General features: G+C 38.3%; 2 protein-coding genes, 2 long non-coding RNA genes and 1 pseudogene across 4 annotated transcripts; 2 read left to right on the forward strand and 3 right to left on the reverse strand.

Annotated features, from left to right (window-relative positions):
- The first annotated feature begins 6 nt into the window (after window positions 1-6).
- Window positions 7-2,653, forward strand: LOC121794595 (probable metal-nicotianamine transporter YSL7). Its single transcript, XM_042192826.1, has 5 exons — window positions 7-554; window positions 656-819; window positions 878-975; window positions 1,054-1,188; window positions 1,267-2,653. Exons 1-5 carry the CDS (start codon window positions 197-199, stop codon window positions 2,558-2,560), a joined length of 2,049 nt encoding a protein of 682 aa, XP_042048760.1. The 5' UTR covers window positions 7-196; the 3' UTR covers window positions 2,561-2,653.
- A 175-nt stretch (window positions 2,654-2,828) lies between these two features.
- Window positions 2,829-6,101, reverse strand: LOC121794596 (nucleolin 1-like). The gene is made up of 12 exons (XM_042192827.1): window positions 5,868-6,101; window positions 5,742-5,790; window positions 5,457-5,623; window positions 4,710-5,249; window positions 4,572-4,607; window positions 4,305-4,396; window positions 4,109-4,226; window positions 3,866-3,954; window positions 3,691-3,784; window positions 3,521-3,609; window positions 3,137-3,411; window positions 2,829-3,041 (listed from the first exon to the last, which is right to left on the reverse strand). Exons 1-12 carry the CDS (start codon window positions 5,895-5,897, stop codon window positions 3,016-3,018), a joined length of 1,605 nt encoding a protein of 534 aa, XP_042048761.1. The 5' UTR covers window positions 5,898-6,101; the 3' UTR covers window positions 2,829-3,015.
- Window positions 6,102-12,646: 6,545 nt separating this feature from the next.
- On the reverse strand, window positions 12,647-16,625 carry LOC121793645 (annotated as a pseudogene).
- Window positions 16,626-16,916: 291 nt separating this feature from the next.
- On the forward strand, window positions 16,917-18,897 carry LOC121797136. The gene is made up of 2 exons (XR_006049799.1): window positions 16,917-17,225; window positions 17,555-18,897. It is a non-coding gene; the product is annotated as an uncharacterized LOC121797136 (long non-coding RNA).
- Window positions 18,898-23,195: 4,298 nt separating this feature from the next.
- LOC121793728 lies at window positions 23,196-26,822 on the reverse strand. The gene is made up of 3 exons (XR_006049154.1): window positions 26,464-26,822; window positions 25,844-25,974; window positions 23,196-24,392 (listed from the first exon to the last, which is right to left on the reverse strand). It is a non-coding gene; the product is annotated as an uncharacterized LOC121793728 (long non-coding RNA).
- Window positions 26,823-27,037: the final 215 nt, after the last annotated feature.

Here is a 27,037-nt window from a genome sequence, read left to right on the forward strand (position 1 = left end):
AAACACAGCAAAAAGAAAAGAAAAGAAGAGAAAATTTGAGTAAAGAGAAAAAGAGCAGAGTGTCAACTGTGGCTGCAATTTCGGGGGTTGAGTGGAGATCCCCTCACTCATGCTCATGCATTCTCTCTCTCTACATCATCGTCTTTGTTTGCTCAATAGAAAAAGCAAAAACAAACATCGATCTTGAATAGTAGTGATGAGGAAAAGTGAGGTGGAAGACGGTGAGGGAGGCCTCGGCGAGGATGACCCGGCGGCGATGGAGAGAGCTTTCGAGGAGATGCGTGTGCCGCCATGGCAGGACCAGATCACCTTCAGAGCGATGTTCACTAGTCTCGTTTTGAGCATTGTGTTCAATGTCATAGTTTGCAAGCTCAATCTCTCCACCGGTGTTATTCCGTCGTTGAACGTCGCTGCGGGGCTTCTCGGATTCGCCGCCGTCAAGGCGTGGACAGTGATGATCGAGAAGTGCGGCCTTCTCAAGCAGCCCTTTACCAGGCAGGAGAATACTGTGATTCAAACCTGCGTCGTCGCCTCTTCCGGCATTGCTTTTAGCAGTAAGTGCATCTCTTATCTATATGCAGAATAATCAATTTCATGATCAGTTAAATTGATCTAGGGTTTTGTCAAATTGGGGGAAATGATTTGAATTTCGCAGGTGGAACTGCAAGTTATTTGCTGGCGATGAGTCCAATCACAGCATCTCAAGCTGAAACAGGAAATACACCAAACAATGTCAAACAACTCCACCTTGGATGGATGATTGCTTTCGTTTTTGCTGTCAGCTTCGTCGGCCTATTCTCAATCATGCCGCTAAGAAGGGTCTGCTCTCTTACTACATCAATTCTTACACAAATTCTTGCTAACTGAAATTAATTAGGTGATGATTTTGAAATACAAATTGACATATCCAAGCGGGACTGCAACGGCCTACCTTATCAACAGCTTCCACACTCCCAAAGGAGCCAAGCTAGCTAAGTGTGTTCTGTGCCTTTAACACAGTAGTGTTTATGTAGATTGAACTGTTGTTTAATTTGATGGATGAAGCTAATGCAGGAAACAAGTGTGGGTTCTTTTCAAAGCCTTTGTTGGTAGCTTTTTGTGGGCTTTCTTCCAGTGGTTCTTCGCAGCTGCTGACGGCTGTGGCTTTAGCAGCTTCCCCACATTCGGTCTCCAAGCCTACAACCGCAGGTTTGTTCATCAACCCATTGCAGATTAATTTGTTGAACCATCTGCTTACTGGTGTAATCTAATTTGGTGGCAATGCAGATTCTATTTTGATTTCTCTTCTACATACGTGGGTGTGGGGATGATATGCCCTTACATGGTTAACATATCACTGTTGATCGGAGCCATAATATCTTGGGGCATTATGTGGCCGGTGATCGAGTCGAAGAAAGGCCATTGGTACAGCGCGGACATACCGGGAAACAGCCTTCATGGCATCCAAGGATACAGAGTGTTTCTTGCTATTGCTATGATTCTAGGTGACGGCCTTTTCCAAGTGGTGTACATGGCTGTACTCACACTGAGTAGCTTCATGCAGCAGCTGGTGCATAGGAACGAGTCAGAGGATGAGAGAGAAGAAGGGGACTCGGTAGAGGACTACAATGAGAGTAGGCGAACCGAGTACTTCTTAAAGGACCAAATCCCCAACAGAGTAGCCATAGGCGGATACATTGTGCTAGCTCTCATCTCAATAATTGTGGTGCCGCACATCTTCCCTCAGCTAAAGTGGTACCAAATCCTAGTAGCCTACATCATAGCTCCGGTCCTCGCCTTCTGCAATGCCTATGGCTGTGGCCTCACGGATTGGTCCCTGGCCTCCAACTACGGGAAGCTTGCAATCCTCGTGTTCAGCTCATGGGTGGGGCTCCAGCAAGGGGGAGTTCTCGCAGGGCTAGCCTCGTGCGGAGTGATGATGAGCATCGTCTCGACTGCCTCTGACCTGATGCAGGATTTCAAGACAGGGTACCTCACACTATCCTCCCCTCGGTCCATGTTCGTCAGCCAAGTCCTTGGCACTGCCATGGGGTGTGTTCTCTCTCCACTGGTGTTCTGGTTCTTCTACAAGGCATACAACGTAGGGGACCCAGAGGGCACTTTCCCAGCCCCCTATGCCTTGATGTACCGAGGCATTGCGCTCTTGGGGGTGGAGGGATTCTCGTCGCTCCCAGAGAACTGCTTGATGCTGGCGATAGGGTGCTTCGTGGCAGCGGTGCTGATCAACGTGCTGATCGTGGTGCTGAGGAAGTGGGAGAGCAAGTATAGGATCTATAGGATTATCCCCAGCCCTATGTGCATGGCCATTCCTTTCTATCTTGGGGGCTACTTTGCCATTGACATGTGCGTTGGGAGCTTGATTCTCTTCGTGTGGCAGATGAATAACAAGAAGCAGGCGTCCGAGCTGTCGCCGGCCGTGGCATCAGGGCTCATCTGCGGTGACTCACTATGGGGGATTCCGGCGGCAATATTGGCCTTGGCCGGAGTGAGTCCGCCGATTTGCATGAAGTTTTTGGGAGCTGCGGCTAATAAGCGGGTTGATTCCATATTAGGCGGCTAATCTTCAAATATTGTATATAATGTAGGTAGTCGATTACAGGTGATTGAAAAAACACATACTCCATTAATAAAAAATATTTATGGGAGAGATTAATATAAATTGTGAAGGTGAGTAGCAACTAGCAGAGCGGTAAGAGTTTTTTTCAGAACTTCATCTATATTAAGAGTAAAATTAAACTGGTATTCAATTTGGCGTAGAACTTAAGCTTAAAAAATGTAACATTACAATAATCAAGAACCATACATTATCGTAAATAAATATTGAAAAATGAGCAAACATAACTTGAATAATAGCACTAAATTGAACTCACAAGATCCAAACATTAATTGAAGCACATTAACAACAAAAATTAAATTATACTGCCCTAAACAGTAAACAAACAAAACTTGTCCTAAACTCAAATGCCAGTGTGGAGCACGGCCTTCATAATACACCAGAAGTTATGGCCTCGTCTACTAGTCGTCGAATGTGGTCTTCTTTCCTGCACAAATTCCGACAATGACAAGATGTCAGAAGAATACAAAAGCAGTAGTAATAAATGTAATAATCTCATGTGAGAGAAGTAAGGTTACATACCAGACGAAGCAAAGCTGGGTTTGTTGCCAAATCCACGTCCTCCAGAACGGCCACCGCGGCCACCACCGCGGCGCCCACCTCCGCCAAATCTGCCACCAGAGTCCCGACCACCACTTCTTCCAAAACCTCTACCACCCCCTCTGCCACCACCAGAAGCATTATTATCCCTTGGCTTGGCCTCATCAACATACAAGGTGCTGTCCCCAAGTTGAGATCCACTTAGCTCCAAAGCTTTGCTTACGGCAGCCCCTTCCGTGAAATCAACATAAGCAATCCTGAAGAAAAAATAGTTTTAAGCATATTTAGGAGCAACTCAAAATCATAAAATCAGCAGAAACTTTCAATTACAAGAAGCAGCTGTATAAGATGAGAGAGAAAACAGACCCCTTAACACCACCCTCTTGATCTTTGGGGATAGAAACCCGAGTGATTTCACCACAGCCACCAAAATGCTCTTCAAGAGCACTCCTAATCTGCAAATTCATTATTAGTGATATTAGTTTTTGTAGAGCTTTAGAAATTTAGAAAATTGATATGGACATCCCAAGATTTACCTGGTCTTCACCGTCAAATTTGTTAAATCCACGAATAAACACTGTTTGCCCCTTAGCTGCGCCTCCCCTCTGGAAGGATTGTGAATCACGGCCACTATAAAAAAACATAACAAGTTATCATCTTGGAGCTAGCTATACATAAGAAAGCAGATACTAAGTAATAACGCAGTCACACCCGCTGAACGGAGTGGCAGCACCCCTTTCTTTTGCCATGTCAAGTCTCACTTCACGACCTAGCAACTCTTGACCATTCAATTCCATAGCCTATACAGTTTGTAGAAAAGAAAATAAATATAAGTTAGTTTCTGGGAATAATGATCATATAAATAATTTTACATACTGGTAAAGCTATGCTACATGTGCAGCAAAATAATACAGGGGGGGAATCAAGAATATTCAGTCAAAAGGAGATGTTTACCTTCGCTGCTGCTTCAGCAGTAGCAAACTCAACATGACCAAAGCCCCTAAATGAATTATCTTGGCCCATAGCAAAGCGAACATCTACAACTTCCCCAGCAGATTTGAAGAAGTTCTCACTGAAATTTTAAAAAAAATCATCAAAGAAACTTACAAGAATAAGTAATTAATTAACAACTTGAGGATAAGGAACTCACACATCAGCTTGCTCAATAGAGAAAGCCAAGTTTCCAACAAATAGGGTTTTTGAGCCTCCAGATTGGACATTGGGTGTGGAAGGGGTCTTGGGCTGCAGAATTTAACAATCAAGATTACACTAAGATACTAGCATCTAAGAGACCAAATACTGACTTCAGTTTTCATGTATTAACTCCCTTCTAACATATTCACCTAACAACAAATCAACAGCTATATGCTCTAGTATACAAATAAAACAAATTGCATTGAACAAGTGCAACACTCACACTATTGTCAGCTTCTGTCATTTTAACATCTCCACCCTGCATAATAAAAATAAAATCCATGTAAGGATGGATAGTCATACAAAGGACACTGCAAAAATGAAGTGAAAAGACATGGAGAGGATTAAGAGTGGCAATTACAGTTTTCTTGGGAGTCTGGGCCGGTTTTTCATCTTCATCCTCCGAAGACTCTTCTTCCTCTGACTCTTCTGATTCAGATTCATCACTGAACTCCTCTTTCTTTGTTGCAGCAGGGGTGGTCGCAGGAGCTTTCTTGGCCGGTGCAACATCCTCGTCTGAACTGGACTCATCTTCAGATGATGATTCATCTTTCTTCTTTGCTGCAGGTGCGGCTACCTTCTTAGCTGGAGCTGCTTTCTTGGCAGGAGCATCATCCTCATCTGAACTGGACTCCTCTTCAGATGATGATTCATCCTTCTTCTTGGCAGCAGCTGCAGGTGCTGCCTTCTTAGTTGCAGGAACATCCTCATCATCAGAACTGCTCTCATCTTCAGAAGATTCATCATCACTTGACTCCTCTTTCTTCTTAGGGGCGGCCTTTTCATTCTTTGCCGGAGCAGCAGGGGCCTTTTTAGGGGCTTCCTCTACGCCACTGCTTTCCTCTGAGTCTGAGTCTGAATCTGAATGTGCAACCCCATTCTTGGCAGGGAGTGCCTTAACCTGGTCATAGCGCATACAGATAAATACAAATTTAATAATCTCCAAATGTTTAATTGGAAATTTAAGGAGCTAACAATACACCAAGTAGTACACAGTGTATAAGTATCACAACAAATACAACACACACACAAAAAAAAAGTTATGCATCTTATAGAGTGGAAAAAGAAGTCAATCTCAATACATTTGAAAGAGAGAAAAAGGACAAACCTTGGGGAGTTCCTCAGATTCTGAAGAGGAGTCATCTTCAGACGAAGATTCGACCTTCTTTTTAAGCACCTTCTTGTCATTTTTGGACTCAATCTTCTTTTCCTCCACCTTCTGCTTCTTAGCACTCACCACCTTCTTCTCAATGAGCTCTTCTGCTTCTCTCTTGCCTAAAACGAACATAACCAAATGGAACAAATTAATCAATAAATAAATTCATACAGAGAATCAGAACATACAAAGAAGACGTAGAAATACAACAAAACGATGGCGAAAAACAAAACAAACCTTTTTTCAAGGACTTGATGGGTGTAGCGACGACAGCGGCTGCTTCAGACTACAAAAAAGATTGTAATTTGTAACGAAATCAAAAGAAATTCAACGAAAACAACAGCCAATGCGAAGTAGACAAACCTTAGTGACCTTCTTGCTTGATTTACCCATAACAAACTGTGAGAATGGGGTGTTGAGAAAGGGAGCGGCTGAGTGTAGGAGGAGTGAATTCTCAAAAACCCTAAAAAGCAATAGGGTTTAATGAGGAGGAGATGTTTTTAGAGCAGGTTCATGCCTCCTTATATAAGTAGGTTTTCAGAATTTTGCGGCGTGTTTTTCCTTGCTTTCCTTCTTTCGTTTTCTTTTTTTTTCAATAGATTAGTCCATCCACGATGGGATCCCTAAGACCACCTTTATCGGTCTTGGAGGTCGACCTCCACCGTGGCATTACAATTAAAAAAAAAAAAAAAATCTAAACATAAGTCTCTCTCTCTCCTTGACTCATGTCTCTCTCTCACCTCAAACCAACCGATGAGTCTCCCTTCACATTTCACCATTCAGCCAATGAGGTTGTGCCAAATGGCACAATTTCATTGGCTGATATTATTATTTTTAATAACTAATATATCTTTAATATATTATATTAAAAAATTATAAAATTTATACCAAAAATCATAATTTTTCTTCCTCTATAAATAGAGACCACATTTGCTATAGTTTTCCACACAAAAAAATATCATCTATTCTCCTCCTATAATCCTTATTGTTTAGTAAAATTTGATATTTTCTAGTTTCCCTTGTTGCTAGCTATGGATGATGATGAGGATATTATATTCTCCGATTCCCAAAACTTCAACCCTTCCCAAAATTTCAATCCTTCCCAAAATATTAACCCTTCTCAAGATTATTTCCCTAGCTTTGATGATTTTCCGAATTCTGAGCAATTTCAAAGTTCATTTCAAAATCAACATTCAAGCCAAGCCATATCACAAACCAAGAATGTTGTAAACACCCCACATGGTTGGAGTGAGCAAGAAGACCTGGCATTAATGTCTGCTTGGTGTTTCGTGAGCACGAATGCAGTTGTTTCTATATGAGCAGACAAGAAAAGAATATTAAAAAATAATAAGTATTTCATGTAATAATAATAGTATTAAAAAATAATATAAAAATAAATATATAATAGTGTGGTTTGGTGGTCATTGATAAACCATGAAAATATGTGTGGTTGGGTTGGGTGTATATTAATGATGTGGAAGATGATGTGGAGGAGATAGAAATGAATTAAATATTGAAAAAGTGGATGGTTGGGTTGGGTTGGGGGGTTGCTGATAAACATGGTCTAAAGCCTGCCATATGCACCCACGTCAGTATTTTATCCTCCTGCCCTTTCACCTGCAGTGGAGGTGCCTTAAGGGGCGCCTAAGCATTTTACTATTGTTTTGTTATTTAATTTAAATGTTTTCAATTATATAAATGCAAACTTATTAAAAAACACAACGATTAACTAAAAGAACGACAAAAAATTCATTAATTAAAAAAAAGTTACACGAGTTAGAAATAAAAAAAAGATTATCCTACAAAAGCCCCAACTTCCGGCTCAACTCATCATTCAACCTCTAGAGGCGCTCGGCTTGGGCAGGACCCGTACACTTCATAAGGGCGTTGTGCGTATCCAACAACGTCCGCGCCATCGAGGTCGTTGCCAAATCCGCGTAGGCAAGTGTCGCCTGGATCGTCGCCGGGGTCGGGATCGGCGATGGGGGGCGGCGGCCGAGTAGGATGTCGCATTCGCCTTCCCCTTGTTCTTCGCAGCCTTGACGCCTATGGGACGCCGCCGGGAGGACATCGGTGTGTCGAAACTCTCTTCCTCCGTGCACGTCTGGTTGAGGTCCACCGGACGAGTTCCGCTTTCGTTGGTCGTGTAACCACCAGTGTCGGTGGTCTTCGTCCTCTTCGCCGCACCAGTGTGCAGAATCCCGCCTTGGAACTTCTGTTTGTCCCTCAAGAGTGCCCAGATGTTGAAATGCTTGAAGTCGTCGTACATGGACTGGTACGACAATAGCGCTCTATCGCGCACGTCGCTCAAGCTCTCGCCGCTTCCCTGATCCCTCAAGCACTTCTCGTACTCCGCCGCAAACAGGTTGACTTGCTTCTTCACCTAATCCCAGTGCTTGCGGAGCTGCTCCCGTTGGCGCTTGTACGCGCTCGGCGGCTTCACCTCATTGTAGCGCTCGGCGATGCTCTCCCAGTACGCGAGCTGCTTCTGGTTGTTCGCGAATATCGGGTCCTCCGATATATCCACCCAACACCTCGCCAAGACGAGGGTTTCATCCGGCTGGTAGTTCGTACGGCCGTGGGCGTACTTTTCACAAGTTGTCGGAGGTGGCAACTTGTGTGCCCGGTGCTTGGTCCGCTTCTTTCTGGCGGGGGCGGCGGAGGGGGCGGCATGGCGAGTTGGAGACGGCTGCATGTCGGAGAGACCGTACGAATCCGTATTGAAGTCCGGATCGTACTGTGTGTTGGCGTCGAACGACCAATATTCGCCAGGTTGTGTACTCGGCCACCGTACACCATCTCTAAACATCGGGCTACTAGGACTTGAGTATCCACCGGAATCCATTTTATAGCGTAATTTGAGAGTTTAAAAGTTAATCGAAAAGTTACAAATGAAAAGCGAAGCTGGGGTATGTATATAACAAAATTTTCGAATTTTAAAAATAAAAAAAAAATTTAAAACGCGTTGCATCATCCGCGTCGCCCACAGTGGGCGGACGATGACGCGGACGATGCCCTATCGTCCGCGCTTCGTCCGCGGACAAAGCGTCGAGCGCGGACGACGCACCATCCGTTGTCCGCCCCATCGTGGATGGCCTTAGGGCATACATGCAAATAATAGGCCAAATTAACATAAAAATACTCCCTTCCCTCTCTCTCTCTCACAATTATTTTATCATTTTTGTCTGTCCCACTACAAGAATCTCATTTCATTTTTATTATAAATAGTAAGTGAGTCTCACATTCCATCAATCTATTACACTCACATTTTATTAAGGAGTATATAAAACTAATACTACCTTCGTCCCCCAAATATTGTCTCACTTTGACCCGACACGGATTTTAAGAAATGTAATGGAAAGTGAGTTGAAAAAGTTAGTGGACTGTGAATCCTACTTTTATATATTAGTTTTATAATAAAATGTGAGTATGAATGAATTAGTGGAATATGGGGTCAACTACCAAAAATGGTAAAAAGTGAAACGAGACAAACTTTGGGAGACGGACGAAAATGGAAAAATGGGACAAACTTTGAGGGACGGAGGTAGTACTATATATAATTGGGACTCATATTATATTAGCTTATTCAACTCATTTTTCTTTACATTTCCGTGTCATAACTAAATAGAACTCTTATTGCAGGATTGAGAGAGTAGTACTAGTAGTAGTAATTTTTTTTAGTATTTTCTTAATCTTATAACATTCTGGTAAATTATACTCCACTACATAGTTATGGAGTACATTTTTTCAAAAAAATTCACAATAATTTAGATTTGGGGAAATATAATGTATGAATTGGAAGCCAAAGTATTTTACCCTAGTCTTTTTCATACTAAAATTAATAATTTTTGTGAGAGATATACAAATTCGTAAAAAAAATTATGGATTTTAGCTTTCAAATTATGAGGCCGAGACGAGACCATTACCCTGTCACGACCAGGTAGGCTGGGGATCCTTAATTCCACTGGTTCGGTGTCATTCAGAAGGAGGTTCTACAGACCATCTCTCACTTGCCATAGACTACCTGATTAGATAGATCCGGCGGATTTGTGGCTTTTTGGCTAAGCTGTGTTTATTTACTTGTTATTTGCACAATAAGTACAGTTAGATCTTTGGAGCTTATTTGTTGGATAGCTCTTATATTGTGAAAATTCTCAATTCTCTTCTACAGCAAATTTTATCCTTTCATTTGTGAGATTGTATGAATTCCACTTCTTTGTGGTTGCATTTTATTGAATTATTAATTAATGTAAACGTATGACCTAAATTGACCGATGATACATAAATGGAGTCAATTTTAGTTTGTTTCTTGGTGAAAACAGTTACCGAGTAGCCCTCAGATCTATTGAGGTCCTATAATATTCCAAGAGAATCCTAACTCATAACACCCTCCTTTGTACTTTATCTTATAGGGATAGCTTTAAATTAAAAGTGATACTGTAACACCACGTAGCCTGTAATATTATAAACACTACACTGCAATAGTATAAGCGCTGCACTGCAATCTATAGATTGCAGTCTAGCGTATTGGATATTGCAAACGGGCAAAATTGCAGTCTAGCGTATTGGATATTGCAGGCCGAGAAAATTTAACCTTGAGGGTTTTTATGATTGCCACATGGCAGCTGATTATTTGTCCATGTGTATAAATGATTGGCTAGGAATAGTGGTATGGTATCACTTTAAGAGGTGTTGTCATTTTAACACAAACCATATCTTATATTCATATTTTATGTTTTGTTATATATTCCCTAGCCATGACTCGATGACGAGTTAAGAGCGCAAAAATACAAGCGAACTAGAATCACTATAAAGAAGAAGAAAAAAAAAAGCAAAGAAAAGCAAAGACCATAGGCTACCACAAACACCCCACGATCCTCACAAAACCAAACCCAACCCAAAGCAAAAAAAAAAGAGATCGTTAAGAAAACATCATGTGCTGCAACTGACGTCCAAACAACAAGAACATCAAAAAACCAAACAAAGTCTCCAAAACCACAAAGACCAAGGCATATGCAACTTCTCTACCATCAAAAGAGGGGGAAAGAATGGAGACGTACCAAAACCACCTCTAGAACGTCACTGAGTTATGCATTTTCTGGGGTCCTTTGGTTCTTTCCACATTCTAATGTTGTCTACCTGATTAGGTAAAAAAGGAAAAAATCGTACACCAACCTTTAATCCACGTACCTAGTTTCCAAAATAGACGATTCTTTTCCATATCCCAATTGGGATTGAATTTTTAGAAATTGGGTACTACTTAAGCCAATAAGGTCACCTAATCAAGTTGCCAAAATATACGATTCTTCTACTAACCTTTTCCTACCCACTTTCTAATATATTTCTTAAAACCACCGTTGGACCAAACTTGGCCTTATATTGTTGGACGGAGGGAGCAGTTACATTTAACATTGCTTTTCTAATACCCTTCATTACTATGCAAGACTAGATCTAGTAGATGCACAATCTTGTCTAACTCATTGAACTTCTAAGTTCATTGGAGTTGATCTGGTTTTCTCAATGCATTTTTTCATGTGTTGAACAATATAGCAGTTACTCACTGTTAGATTTTAATCTTCAATCTTTACATAATGTAACCTGTAAATTTAAGAAAAAATTGTTAAGGTTTATAGTATACTATAAGACAACATTTTAAATAAGAAACCATTGCATTAATTAATTTATCACTAGATTTTCATATAATATCTACTAATAGTGATTGTATATTGAGAATATAATAAATTGTACGGAGTATATAAAAAAATTTGAGTCCATAAATTGTAGTAATTACATTAGTTGCACTTGCATGACCCTTTTTTCATAGTTTTAGATGGTTGCATTTACATTACCTTTTTTTCACTTTGCATACAATTACAACATGGTCTACAAAGTTAGTATGCGTGTGTCCTAAAACAATGTCATTTATTAATTAAACCATGTAGTTTCACTACTAAACTAAACTTGCAAAAGAAAAAAATGATGTTATGAGTGAAATATTTAAAAATTGAGTAAATTTGTAAACTTGAGCAAACAATGTGATTATTCTCAACAATATCTTTATTTGATTAATTGATATCATGTTTTAAATGGAGTATCAATTTAGGAACATTGAAACTTGAAAGGTTTATTTATCCGACGATCGTGATTCGTGCAGGTGTAATACTAATTGCTCATTAATTTTGTATTCTAAATAATGAAAAAGACATATCGGATCGAAGTGATAAAAAAATAATCTCATTAAGTGTTGTCGGAATAATTCCATGTTAGTGATATATTATTAATTAATTAATTTATAACAAATTACTACGGAGTACTATTATGCAACAATTTAGAAAAATAGTAAAATTTTAAATTAAATATTTCATCTGTCCCATAATAAGTGACACACTTAGGAAATGACATGAGATTTTATGAGATTTTGTTTTATATGTTAAGTCAAGAGGGAATATAGTACACCTATACTATTAATGCAAGAGAGAACTTTTGCAAAAAAAAGGAATGTTACATCTTTTGTAAGAGAAACGAAAAAGAAAAATATGACATCTATTATGGGACGGAGAATATATATAATTAGTAATTTTTATTTTTTCATATATTAAGATAAATAATTCATTGTTACTACATTGATGATTTATACCTCATGATAATTTGTTTAAGAAATTAATGAATAAATAATAATTTAGAAGAAAATTAAACAAAGAAAAACACTAGCAAACTACTATAAAATGATTAAATATAAATTTATTAGAAAAAAATGCACTACTATATTAAGTTATAAATTTAATTTTAATTAAATACAATAATATAATTATGGAGTATTAATTAATACTAATACCATAAATAATTAATAATTTGATTTAATGAATATTTCTAAATTGGTAGTGTTAATATATATATCCGTAATCGAATAATAATAAGGGTATTGTGTGTATGAGTGTATACAATTTATGTAAAATTTATGTTAATACTCATTTGTTGTCAAAATACATATGCCCTAAAAGTGTGCACCAATGAGATTTTTGATAGCGTATCATGAGTTGAATACATACATATTTCGCTTTTGTTTCGCTACAATGTTAAGACGAATTAGGTTTGTCTTTCAAAACACCACTAATTTCCAGTGATATACAAATGAGTATTCCTCCACAAATCCAAATAATGTATGTAGTTTTAAGTTGAATGAAAAGGGATAAATAATTCACAGGGTAATAATGTATTGGACTAAACAAAAGAAACACACACTCATCCTAGAAATTTCAGCAACACTCCGTCGTTCCCTAGTACGAATCCTTGTTTGTCATTTATGAACCTGCACACACCATCTACCACACTCGATCGATAAAATAACCCTCTCTCTCTCTCATGTGTGATGCTTAGTTCATCAACGCACTATATAAAGAATGGAGCGAGTAGAGATCGGCAGCAATATTGTCAGCTGCTCTGTCACGGATCCAGGTCTTCCCGCTGTTTGTGGTTTTCAGCAGAACGCCACTGCCACCGGCAGCCCAAGCCTCATCCGACACAATGTTCGGTATGGCACTTGTTTGCAAATTATTAAACTGTTGCAACCCCAGGGACCCATATTACATGTTCTAAGAAACACAAAGATAGGAGGGAGGAGGGAGGCACATAATATTCAAAGAATGTGACTATTTAATGACAGATAAACTTTGGGAAGGCCTATATATATTGTCTAATTCTAATATACAAATCCTTCTACATGTAGTGTACTCAAAATTAATTCTCCTGAATGCAGCAAACACACAGTAAAGAAATTTATCAACATAGCTCTATACCCAACATCAAGAATCCCAAATCCACGACTTTGCACTGGAATTTCCTCAAAGTCCTCAGTTATGTTATCTAAATATATTGACAATGATTACAATCGATGAAGACAAATGTCAAATAAGTGGGTAAGAAAAGCAACACAAGAAGCTACATCCCAAGGAAGAAATTAGGGGATTTACCACAAAATAATATCCCTACTTTGCAGCATGCCATATACAAAAGTCACCTACCCCAGTGCCCTTGCTGAGATAAAGCCCCCCACCACGTGCTACAAGCCAAAGACCACCCTCAGCTCTCCACCCCATGTTTTGAATTCTTCTTGCTACAGCCCTATTATGAGGCTGCTTGTATGCCTGACATGTTGCATACAAATTGACAGCATCATAACCTTTTCTTAATTTTCTCATTTGGTATTCAAAAGCGATAGCAGTAGAAATATGAACATGGAAATAGAGTTGAACTTCATAATACGAAAAAGATCAGTTAATTCACTCTGGTACATACAGAAGCTATAATTTTTTTTTATGTCAATGCTGTTAGAGAATCTTACCTGACCTGGTTCCCATGTCAGATAGAAGTTACCACGGCGACATATTTTCCTTCCGGTGAGCGATTCACAGTGCTAAATGTTCCTGTGTAGTAACTGGCACCACTGATACCACTAGAAACTGTTCTGCAGCAGCAAGGTTGCTCATTAGTAACTCGTACGCATGGGAACAAAATGCAGGCATAGAATCTTGAGATAGTAATGCAAATAATACCTATTCTGCAAGAGACTCAGGAATTCCAGAGGAAACTAACCTATTTAAAGTAGCTGAAACAGTCTCCTGAATAGCAGCCTTCCAATTGTATCCTCCATTTGATGTGACGTAAATTGCACCCTGATCAGTTACCAATTCAGCACCCTTCTCTCCAGTAGCCTTTATATATACCTGAAACAATCAACCAGTATGGCCACCTTGCTTAGAAGGAGGAATACTTTCCCGGTTAACTTAATACTTATCAAATACTACCAATTTATTCTTAACACGGTCCTCTATTTGCAAGAAGATGAAAAGAATGGTAATAGTGATTACTGATGAGTGATGACTATGATTCTACTATAAGATTCATCATATGAATTCAGTCCTAGATCCTAAATTAATCCAGCTATAGTACAAGTAGAACACAATGCTAAATCTAGCAATAAAATATAGGTCCAGATCCTGCCTTCTGTATTAGTATTTGGTAGTGCACCGTGCTTGCACATGCATAAAATTGGACGGATCTTAGTCTTTGTTCCTTCTTGATACTTGGACTTTTGTTATCTCCCTAGTCTGATGATATCCTTTATAGTCCAGTTTCGAGATATTTTAATGAAAGGACATGATCAGAAAGAGATAGATAAATTGGCTCATGGAGTTCGTACTTCTAATTGTAACCTTCAATCACATAATTCCGCTATGCCTATGTCTGTTCCTTCTGCCTCGTAAATGGACATTCACAGATGAATGTAAATTCATTAACATAATTGGAATAAAATGAGTGCATTATAAGAGTAAATGAATTTTCTTTTCATAAAAAATGCAGTGCAAAACTAAAAGTACAAAAACCAAAACAAGACTGTTACACACTTTATTAAGGGATAGGTTAAGGCTTATTGAAAAAAATACATAGATAAGAAGCAGCCTTGATTAAATTTGCCTAGTTGCATGTGATCTTAGGATCTGTAGAGCTGTATTTCCCAATCAATGATCTAATACTTCCAACAATGCACTGCCTCCCTGGCCGAATAACACTTCCATAAACGGCCATTTCAATTATGTCAAGTTGTTCCTCGGTGAATTTAAGGTCGCAAGAGTAACCTTCCAGCAATCCCTGTTTAATTTTATTTTGGTCGGATTTCAACCTATTTACCCTGGTTTGAAGAATTTGACAGTTCTCGGCCACAGACTCACCACCTTTAGAAAAAGGGATAATATGATCATACTCATAACAAAGACAACCATTACAGGTATGGAGACGTTTGCAGACTATGTTTCCAGCTGCATCCATTCGCCATCTTTCTGGGTCTCTATCTGGAACCTTTTTTGCATTGTCCCAGCAAACTTTCTTGGCCTTTGAGTCAAAGAATCTAGGTCTCTCCTCTTTCTTGCTGCTTCTGCTATCGCGAACGAAGTGAAACTGAATTTTGAAAAATTACATATAAGCACCCACCCACTGCGTGTTTTGCTTGATTAGTCTCCTTTCATTCTTTTTTGGGTCATATTTGCAGTTAATGCACTAGGTTGTGAAGTGGAAATGGATGATCAAGACATATATAGGAAGCAATCCTCAAACACGATCAATGGTAGTCAAGTTAAGGGATCATGTCATGAGAACTGGAAATGGAGGCGTTTACAAATAAAAGTAACAATACGCAACGCAAGCATAGACACAAATAAAGAATCACATTGTCAAAAAGAAATAGAGTGAGGCAAGCTAGGTAGGTGATGGTTACCATATCACCAGGAAGTTGAGAACTTAATGGTATGCGCTTCCACGTATCTCCAGCATCTGGAGTGTACAAAAGAATAGCTGGCTTGCCGATAATCCAACCTTCCTTCCCTTTGAAGCTGATGGAATTAAACCTATAGTTGAAGTCCTCGTCTTCAGCAGACGGTATGGAACGTGAAGCCCAAGTGGTTCCTCCGTCTTTCGTCTCCAACAAAGTTTGTCTAGTCCCCAATAAGAAACCTGCCAAACCATTCAAATCAAATTGTGTTGGTACTTTGCTCAATTAATTAGCTATATCTTCAATCAATGTGCTAACTGAATCAGCATGATTTCGATTGATATGATAATTCAACTATTTTCAATTAATGTGCCAATATATAACTAATCTAACAAACATTACACGAAATCAGCAGGTAATATAAACAATGGAGTCTAGTGTAGAAACCAACCGTGAGAGGGATCATCAGGGACGAAAGCAATGTCGAGAAGGACGACGCCGGGATCAATTGGCAGGAAAACTCTTTCCCACTCGGATAGCGGGTCCTCCGCCGCCAACGCCTTGCGGAGAGAGCGAAATTGCGGCGGTGGCGGCTTGTAGTCCGCCTATTAATTGGCGGCGGGTAATAGCATTGTCAGTTTGCCTGGACTGAGGAGCGGCCGAGGCGGAAGGCAGGAGACGATGGCAGCGGCGGCGGAAATGGAAGCGAGAGCGGAGCTGCGATGGCAAGGGAGCTGTAATAGAAGAAGAGAGGTGCTGAAGAGCCGCCATGGTTGAGCTTATGGTTTGTGGTGAATGTGATGATGTCTCTCTCTCTCTAGATTTCCCGAAGCTGCTGTTATCCAATGGAATTTCAAATTGCGGTTAGTTTTTTACGGTTGCCCCAACTCCGCACTCTTTTATGGACTAATAAAAATCAGATATTTGTAGTAAAGTACAAAACTGCCCTTTTAGTTTATACACTGCCAAGCAAAAAGAATATAAATATATTAAAAAGGGTGCATTACCCTCCTTTTAACACCTTATTATAAAACATAGGACTAATATACACCCTAGGATCCACTAATCTAATGGTTTAGATTAAATCCTAGACGGTACATTATGTTACTAGTTTCGTACATCGCAGGGAAAATTTGGTATAACATTATTGGACGGTTCAGTTTCTAATTAGCATTTGCGCCATTCACGGGATTTCAACTCACAGTCATATCATTCCCCTCCCACTCTCTCCCCCCATTACTTCCACCCTCTCTCCTCCCTCGGTTGGAATCGTTCCTAACCCTAGCCGCCGCCTCCTTCCGAATCTACTTCTACCTACCGTCATCTCGACGAACGGCCTTTGTCACGGCGAATCGGTGACCATCTCGACGAGGGAATCCCGGTGTATACCCAACAAATTCAGTTTCGGTGACGGAAGCATTTCAATTAACGTCTTATTTCAACTGCGGGGTGAAAAGGTAAGTCCGAAACATTAAGTTTGCTTCAATTTACGGTAGATTCATATTTGAGGAACTGCTGTTTTAGTGTTTTGGTACATTATGTAGTATCAAATTTGATTTCTAAGTTTGTTTGTGTGGATTAGGGTTTTTTGTTGGTTGAGGGCTTTTGCTCTAAAATTGAAGCTTTTGTCAATTGATTTTGCACTGAAATTCTCCTTCCAATTTTCTTCTTGCTTGTCGTTTTTTGGTATGCAAGTATTGGTCATTCTTGATTTCCCCACCTTTTTGGTGTATGTTGCCTTTTGTACATTGGCTTATTCAACAATGGTTTTTTTGATTTCATTCAGTTCCTGAAGAACTTCCTACAAAATGGTGAACAAGCAAACCATTTCGAAAAGGCCTGCTAGTCAACCGACAAGTAATCTACTTTTTTGTTTCAAAGTATTGCTTAGACATTGTTAACCTCATTCTGTACATTGTTATATGTCATATGCTACATTATACCACAATCTTTACGCATTATTTAAGAAAATCCCATTTATGTTAAATCATCAATGAAGTTTAGTTCATGAATAGAGTACATTATTTTGTGTTAAAGGTTCATCATGCAAAGTAAAATTTGATGCTTTCTTCGTAGTAGCAGAGTACATTGTTTGTTTGCAGTTTGTGGATTAAACTTCATTTTGGTGAAGTTTTGGTACATTATTATTGTAGGACTCATTATCGTTTGTTCTGTTGCTACATTATAGATACATTTATGGTACATTATGTACACAGTTTTGTACGTGATGTTGTTATGCTACATCATGTCTGCACATTAATACATCATTTGAAACTGCATTATTACCTTATAAATATACATTACTCAAACCAGATCAGTAACTTTACTACTACTATCAGTGAATATTGTTTTTATGGGAAATGATGTATACACTTTAGTACATGAATAGCTTCTGCTGATATTACTGTTGTTGTGATGCATCATGTTTGGAAATTAGTACATCATAGGTGACTACATTAAGTAATGATTAATATACATTACTCAAATCCAATTGAGCTTGTTTACGCGAACTGTCAGCAAACATTTTTTTTTGAGTGTATAATTTTGATATTGTTGTTTTGATATGCTAATCTTTTTTTTGGGTTGGTTTGTCGTTATTATTTTAGCACAAATTTTTTGCTGTTGTGCTGGAAAAGTGTAGGGTTCCCAAAATAGCTGAACAAGTCCGCAAATGTGCAACCCATCTTGTAACATTGCCGTGGACGACGGAACTGAACCCCATGGACGCAGGTATGTATTTGATGCGTCATATGGAAACATTTTTCGGCGCTTCACAAAAGGATTGGGAGTGCGGTCTCTCTGCTAAGGGGTCCAAGAGCTTGGGAATGTTGAGGATTAAGTACATGCGTACCTTGCAGACTTGTGCTCACAACAGTAGAGGTAAAATTAACCAGACCCACGCAACAAGGCATTGGAACGAAAGGCGGGCAAGGTTCAACTTCGGGAAGTGGTTTGAAGAGTATGGTTTGGAGTAGGGTGTTCTTATTATGAAACAATTAGCAGTAATGGGGTTTTGGTAGTTAAACTTCTGAGATTGTTTTTTAATGAATGGATGTTTGGTTTCTGTAGTTAACTTATGGTTTTGTTTCTAATGAATGGATGTTAAATGGGTCTGTTAGAGGTGATCAATAACCTGGTTCGTTCTGTTAACTGTACTAAAGGATAGAAATAATGCGTAAGGTGTATAAGCTAAAAAAAATGCATAATGTAAATACAAATTGAAATTATGTTATGAAATGGAAATGCGTAATACTGAAACTGTAAAGTAAGACTACTGCTAATGCATAATAATGTAACCGTTAGTGAATAAAAATGTACTGAGAAAAGAAAATGAAAAACGAAATGCTCAAAACATAATGTACAAAATACCGAATATAATTTCTGAAACAACTATTTGTATCACACCCCAACCCCTCTGATATATATTCTTAAAATAAATAAATCCAAAATAAAAATTTAAAACTCTTAATCCACATATCATATAAAACACTCATATCATATATATTCAAAACCCAACATCCAACATCCATCTATATCATTGATATCTATGAGCCACAATTCAGTATATATAAATTTCACCTTTAATTTCATATTAAAATTATCAAACATATTTTCTAACCAATACATATAATCATAAGCATTAATAATCATAAATAATTTCACATCCATATGCATATGTCTCCCTGTCCAATTTATTATTCTGTGACAAATCAAGCATGATATCTGCCCGGGATTTTCAATATGCCAATATGATTTGACCTGTAGGTCCCACTGTGATTTGACCCGTAGGTCCCAATATGATTTGACCCGAAGGTCCCAATATGATTTGACCTGAAGGTTGTTAGGGAGTTTAAACAAAATGTGAACAATCTGGATATCCTGAAAGGCGTGAAACACTTTCAGATCAAATCAATTTGGTGGTTCTACCAATATTTGATTGGATACAATTCAGGTTTGTAGAAGATTCGTATATTGATTTCTCGATAAGATCTTAGAACCGAAAATGATCAATAAGAAGATGCAGAAACGAAGCATCGCGTCTCTTCACGGAACATTGCCTCTCTTCATTAGTTAACCGATTTTAACTGATTTTTGGCGGGTTTCTAAAATTGCAAATTAGTCATTCAATTATCGAAAATTACATTTCCGGATGAAGATTTATGTATAGCAACTTTAATGGACCCCAGCCAGGGGCTCTGCCCCTTGGACCCCGCTCTCGGGGGCGCTGCCCCCGAACCTCCGTCCAATCATAACAAATTCAAACAAGTGTGCACTCTGCACTTCCAACTTATTTGATGTCCCATTATGATCATATTGATCAATCAAGTTAATCCAATTACACTAAAATATCCAACAAAGGTCCCAATATGTTTTTAGATCCATAGCGAGATTGTCACATATTCTCTTTAATTCAGTGATTTAAATAGTCCAAATGTCATATAAAAACATATCCATTACTGTCACACTCCAACCCCATCGACGTATATATTGATAATAAACAAATACTCACTTTAATTTCACACTACACAAACAACAAACATATTCTTTAAACAACACATATAATCAGAAATAATATCATAACAATTTCATATCTATATGCATATGTCTCTCTGTTCAGTTTATTATTCTGTGACGGATCAAGCATGGTATCTGCCGGTATTCCTCTATGACCCGAAGGTCCCTCTGTAATTGGACTCATAGGTCCCTCTGTATTTGACCCGTAGGTCTCTCTGTAATTCGATCCGAAGGTCCCTATATAATTGGACTCATAGGTCCCTCTGTATTTGACCCGTAGGTCTCTCTGTAATTCGATCCGTAGGTCTCTCTATAATTTCAGATCCAGGCAAGACCGTCACAGTTCTTCTTTAATCATATGATTCATGTACTTCAATGTCGAGTGTATCCATTGCATCAATCAATATCCACATTATATTCTATCAACGCAATATATAAATATATACCTTGCACCAATCATGCATTCACATTATATTCCACCATATAATCCAAATACGATATAGAAAACATATCTATTTCGTCAATCACATAACACGTGTAAAATTAAAAGGCACAGATTATACATACCCGATTATAATATGTAGTTTATTCGGAAGTAATTTACCCGAAGGCTCGATTCCTCTTCTTATTTTAGAGCCCTAGACCCTATGCAGTGCTCTTGCAAATTTTATTCAGTTTCCTCACTGTTCTTGTTCACTAATTGCTTTCCCTCTTGCTTTCCCTCTCCTTATTTATAACCTTCGATCCTCAGGTTTCTATTTTTTTTTTCTTTCCTCCTCTTTGTTCTCCCGCGGACATTTCCAATTTTCTATTTCCTCCCTTCCCCTTTCTTTTTGTCTTTACCATGCAAATATATATTAGGCAAGGTTTTTTCAAGTCGGCTAAACCGACTTTGAGATCTTTAATACAGTATAATATTATATATTTTTTGATACCATTTCTTAATATTTAAACATTTGGAATTATTTTATAACAATGACACATCCTGTTTGTAACACATCTAAAAGTTTTAACTCGAACACGTACGGTATCCATGTAATAATAGAGCATGTCTTCATTTCTTTTTCTTGCAAAGTTGTCGTGTATAGTATACTTGTATACATTTCATGTATAAATATTCTATTTATATATTCACACCACTATATATATTCATATCAGATAATGACACTAATTTAATTACTAACTAAATATATATTTAAGTTTCGTTCATATATAGATACATATAAAAATAATTCAAGTACTAGGCATAATTATGTCAAAAATAAAATAACATCTTTTATAATATCCGAAAAATATATTTGTAGAGCTAATGAGAATATGCAAACAACACAAAAACAAATATATTGCTATGCAAAATTTATGTTTTGTGTTAGGGATGTTACAAATTGTCACTTGAATACTGGAAGCAAATTTTTGAAACACAAAGTTGGAACAAAAGGCTTTTTAAAAAAAATCAACATTTCTTCTTTCCTTGGCACTTCTCATTGTCCTCGGCAGCGTCCAACCGTGTTGGACAGGTTCTCTTATCATGATGGCACAACTCATCGCATGCCCTACATCTTCGAAGTGGTCTGTTCGCCTCCTTGATAGCTTGTTCCCTATGAGAAACGATTCGGCTAGGCTTGTCGCTACATGAGCCCTTAGTTCTGACTACATCTGGAGGGTGAAACTCAACAGATTCTGGTCTTTCAATTCCATAGTATTCTTCACACGTTCTCGTCTTTTCCGATGAAGACGTAATTGGTGCTCCAGATTTCAGAGATTCTCCAACATCTTTCACACCAGCTATAAAAGCATGTAATACTTATGTGTCTTTCTCATACCGGCGTAGAAAACCATAAAACAATCCAATAAGTGTACAGACTACATAATGTTGGTAATATGGCGCAGCTAACTGTGCTTTTCCTCCATGCCCTTGTTGAAATTTTGATTAATAATTCAATACTACAACCTAGCCTCATAGATTTCTAAACCCAAAGGGGATGGATCTAACTCACCTTAGTAAAAAAATTGTTGCATGACATTAAACCAATGTATTTGTACATTACTACATAGGGCATATACGTTCAATTTCTTAATCTGTACATCATGATATATTACATTAATCATTCGTTACCATACATTAACCTCTGAGTTCCGTACATCACCAATCTTTTTCGGTACATCGATTTCTTTTCGAAACCATAAAAGCAACAGTACAAACTTACATTTTATCTAAAATGTTGATACTACAACCTAGTCAAATGGATTGATAAACCCTGGGGGAATGGATTCATCTCTCTGCTCTGGTGTAGTTAGTTTTCTTAAATAAGTGGGTACTACAACCTAGCCACATAGCAATCTAAACCCTAGGGGAATGGATTCATCTCCGTGGCCAGTGTGAAGTTTTCTGTAATCATTAATAAAGAATAAAAAAAAATTGCTGCAACTTCAGGCAAATACGAAACCAAAACGGAAAAAATGACAATGAACAGATTTAATCAAAGCGAAACGAATTAGGGTGATCTACGCACGTTCGTTTTATGGAAACCAGATAAAAAAAGCAACTCGATGAACCTTGTAAAAATAGCAAACATCATGTTTCAAAACATAATTTACCTTCTTACATAGATGATAACCCCAGATGATAGTACTGAAACCCACCAAGGCGATTCAGAATAAAGTTCTTCGAAGCAGCAATAAAACAGTAATTCTTCAAATCATCGGCGTAGAGAGTTTTCACGGCAGGGGTTTGATAATTAAGGAAAACAAATCGCAGAAAAATAAAAGAACGTGAATCATGGGATGAAAATAACTGATGTTTTTTGCATGTTGCGTCCTTACCCTTTTTTATTTTTAAATTAATTTAATTAATTCCAAGTGGATCTATTATTAACCATCAGATCACATGTAATCAAGGGATGTAATTAGTTTTAATTTTTAACAAGTTTTTATACATTAATCTGAATACATCCCTATATAAATATGTGCAAGTACAAATATAATTTATTTTCTCCTTCTTGTCATAAAAATATAGGTGACTTATCCAATCCAATATACTACACGCTATCTATGAATGTTCAATAAAAGAATGTACACATGCTGCAGCAATTCTCCAAAAGCACAGCAAAATAAGCCATTTCTGTTCTCCCCATTCCAAAGGTGAATGAAGATCAACTTTTCTTCAACACCATCAGAGTGGCGACTCGAGTATCATTTTACCAAAACTGCTACAGATTCGTAGCTGATGGCCGTAAGCATTTATATTTGTTCACATCAAATTCATCTTTACCTATCTCAGCGTTCAGCAAAAGCTTCTGCACGGTGGATGAAATAATAGAGTGATGAATGGACTCACTAATCGAGCGCAGCTTTGTTTTTCCGGCTAATTGGCTTAGGCAGACCATCAAAGATAGGCAAGGCAGCAGAAGAGAGAGCCTGGAAATCTGGCTTCAAACTCCACTTGGATGTTTCCCATAGAGATGATAATGCACTAATATCTGTATCCATCAAACTCAATGTACTTGATGACTTCCGTATTACAGTGACAGAGTCAGTTTGAGGTGATTCCCCCAAATTTATAGAAATTGGATTCAGCCAACTCGAGTCAGCATCTACTCTGCCTTAAAAAGCTCTGGTGGCTGCATTGGACCTGAGAGCCAAGCCTCCGCTTGAAATGCCACTGTTACTGCTGCTTTCCTCCTTACGAAGCTTTTCTGGGGGACAAGATGCTAGTTCGGTTTCAGACTTTTGCCGCCTCCCTAAAAGCTTCTCAATCCATTTGTTAGTGCAATTATCTTCAGATTCTGGTGACAAGAGTGAATTATGCAGGCCCACCATTTGCATACATTAAATTATTAGCAACACTTCTCGATTTTCTTTGATGGCTCAATGGATGTTTTGAATGTGTGTAAAATGACCCATCCTCAAGATAGTTAGCTCTTCCATTCCGCTCTAAACCTTCGAAGGAAGCCTTTTCATCTGGTTGTCTGAGACCATAATAACCCCGTAAGCTGTTCATGGCTGGTGAGACTTTATGATGCTCTGAAGAACTTAATTTTAAAGACTGAAACGAATCAAATAAATCAGATTGTCGACGGCTGGATGGGTCCTGCTCGGAGCTGCTTGGTCTGCAAAAGGCATTATAATCAGCCACCAATAGTCTTCCTGATTTAGTGTGAGTACAACTATTTTGTTTAAGTGTAGATACTGGGATTTATGCACAAAATCAGGACATTACAAATTAGCCTGTCCTCAACAATATTAACTAGAGGGGTGAAGCATGGCTACATTTTATACCAATATGACATAAGTCATAAATGAAAATCCCAGCTTGAATAAAACTGGGTATTGGACTTAATAGCAATTAGATACCTTTCTAACTCTAGAGTCTAGACTGCATCTCTAACACAAGGATATGACATGGCAACATCATCATGGTTCAACATGAGCACAATGGCCTGGTATTTCTAAAGTTATTGTAACCAGATAAACTTGAATTTATACATTACATAAGATGCTATTAGGAAGAAACCTGCATGAGCATCAAGGCAAATAGTTTCCTTGTAGAGAATGTGATCCATGATAAGAAAGAGAGATTTTTGGATTCCACCAAAAACTGTGAAGAGAGGGTAGTCTGATTTTTTATTATGCAAAGTTAATATCTCTCAAGTCTTCATACAAATGCAAGTTACAGTTGAAGACCCAATGGATCAGAAACATCATACATGATCACTCAACATTATGATCGACGAGCCATCTGGTTTGTTGAATGTTATTGTTTTTGTATAATTAAGCTGCATATCAGGCAATATCATCTGACAAGAATTATTTTCTAGGGGGCATAACCTCACTCAATCATGAGTCATGTATCTCATACTTTAAAGTAATTATCTACACGCCTTCTATAACACCACTTCAAAGTCCAAATCAAATAGCCAATTGATTGATGCTTGATTTGGAAAGTCTAAATGATAGTTTCCCCCATGTAATTACTGCCTTCAGTTACCAGATTAGCAAAGTCTAGCCACACACGATTACTCAATCCGTGCAATCCCTTATAGTGCTCGTAAGGTGAATAGGACAGAGATAGAGACTTAAAACAAAGGCAGCAGCCATGAACTGGGTAGTAGCTCAAAGGACACTCATTCATTAGCATAAATTGATTAACCACTTATTCAAGAATTAGAAACGAAGGAATGAAAACAAAGATATGTCCTTCAATTTTATCATGTAACATTACAAACATTCAAGCACTGATTTACAGCTGCATTAAGAGAGTGGAGTAGTTAACTGCATAATGCATTGAGAAGCACCGAGTAAGCAGTACGACCTAATAAGTCCATATTAGGTTGTATACCAATTGAAAAAGGGACAAATGCCAACCAGCTTCTTCCAACAGAAATTCATACCCAACACAAGACAGAAAATTAATTTGCAAGGCTTCTCAATCTTTCAACCAACAATGACAAAAAATAATAAATCAAATTGACAGCACAAAGTGGAAAATTTTGACACAATCTATCAAAGGGATGCACAGAAAAGCATAATGCGGATGAGAATCAAAGTCAAAGCCAAGTACCATTGAGTCTCTTGGCCATTGCACAAGGTGGGGGATATGGGATGCTTTCCTGGCAATGGTATTTTAGGGGTCTTGAAAGCAAACATTTGAATATCAGTCACCAGTCCATTTAACCTCTTAATATCTGCCACCTAATCCCATTCCAAAACCAAGTAATCAGACAAATACCAACTATCACATAACCCCCCTTAAGCTACAATGAAAGAGACAAGTAGGTCGGGTTAACAGAAAACTGGATGTACGGTTTAGTATGGAGAACACAAGTTTCTAACAAATGAGCAAATAAGCTAAGGTACAATTATCGCATCATCTACCTAATGTAGAAACTGTTTTAATCTAACAAGATTGCTAACGCGCAAAATACAAGATATCGATGTGCGAAACCGATAACAACAAGATAACAAACTAAAATTAATATCTTCAGCTCTTTTCTAACTGTATATGGAATTAAAACCATATTATCAGTGTAATTCTTATATATACAAACCGACAATAGCGTATGGAAGGCACAGCAACACAATAAAATAGGCTGGGAACAGAATACTGAATTCTAAATGAGCGCAGCAAACTATAATAAATTTCAAAAAATCTTAAGAGGGAAAATATGTGAAGTATTCTACCTCGACACCGTATTTTATGGCGACGCCGGCGAGAGTGTCGTATTTGCTAACGGTGTGTATTATGTAACTGTACCCGCCGATCCCGGCGTCATCGGACGGCGAGCTAGAAATCGGCAGTGATCTCGACGACGGTGATGATGCCACCATTAATCTGGATTCAAATTCCACTTCGCCATTGTCATCATCCAATATCCCGTATCTTTCCATCCGGAACGAAATAAAAATCAGAACCCCAAATTGATGACGAAATTCATAGGAATACAATTAATTTAATAATCGCTAGCCAGTGAAGCTTTGACGGTGGGGTAACAGCACTGACGGATCTGGGGATTCTCCTCTCTCCCTGTCTCTCTCCAGGAGTTTTTTCTATTTTTGTTCTAAAATAGAACTTAGATTCCTCGTTTGTTCTAGCGTTTTTTTTTGTTCCGGATTTGGGAGAGACGCATGACCCTCATGCGTCTCTTTTTAATGAGACGCATGACGATCATGCGTCTTTCATAGAGACGCATGGCATGAGGGTCATGCGTCTCTATTTTTTTTTCGTTTTTTTTTAACGACGCATGAGGGTCATGCG

This window comes from Salvia splendens, chromosome 3, assembly GCF_004379255.2.
Source record: "Salvia splendens isolate huo1 chromosome 3, SspV2, whole genome shotgun sequence".
In the NCBI taxonomy this organism is placed as follows: domain Eukaryota; kingdom Viridiplantae; phylum Streptophyta; class Magnoliopsida; order Lamiales; family Lamiaceae; genus Salvia; species Salvia splendens.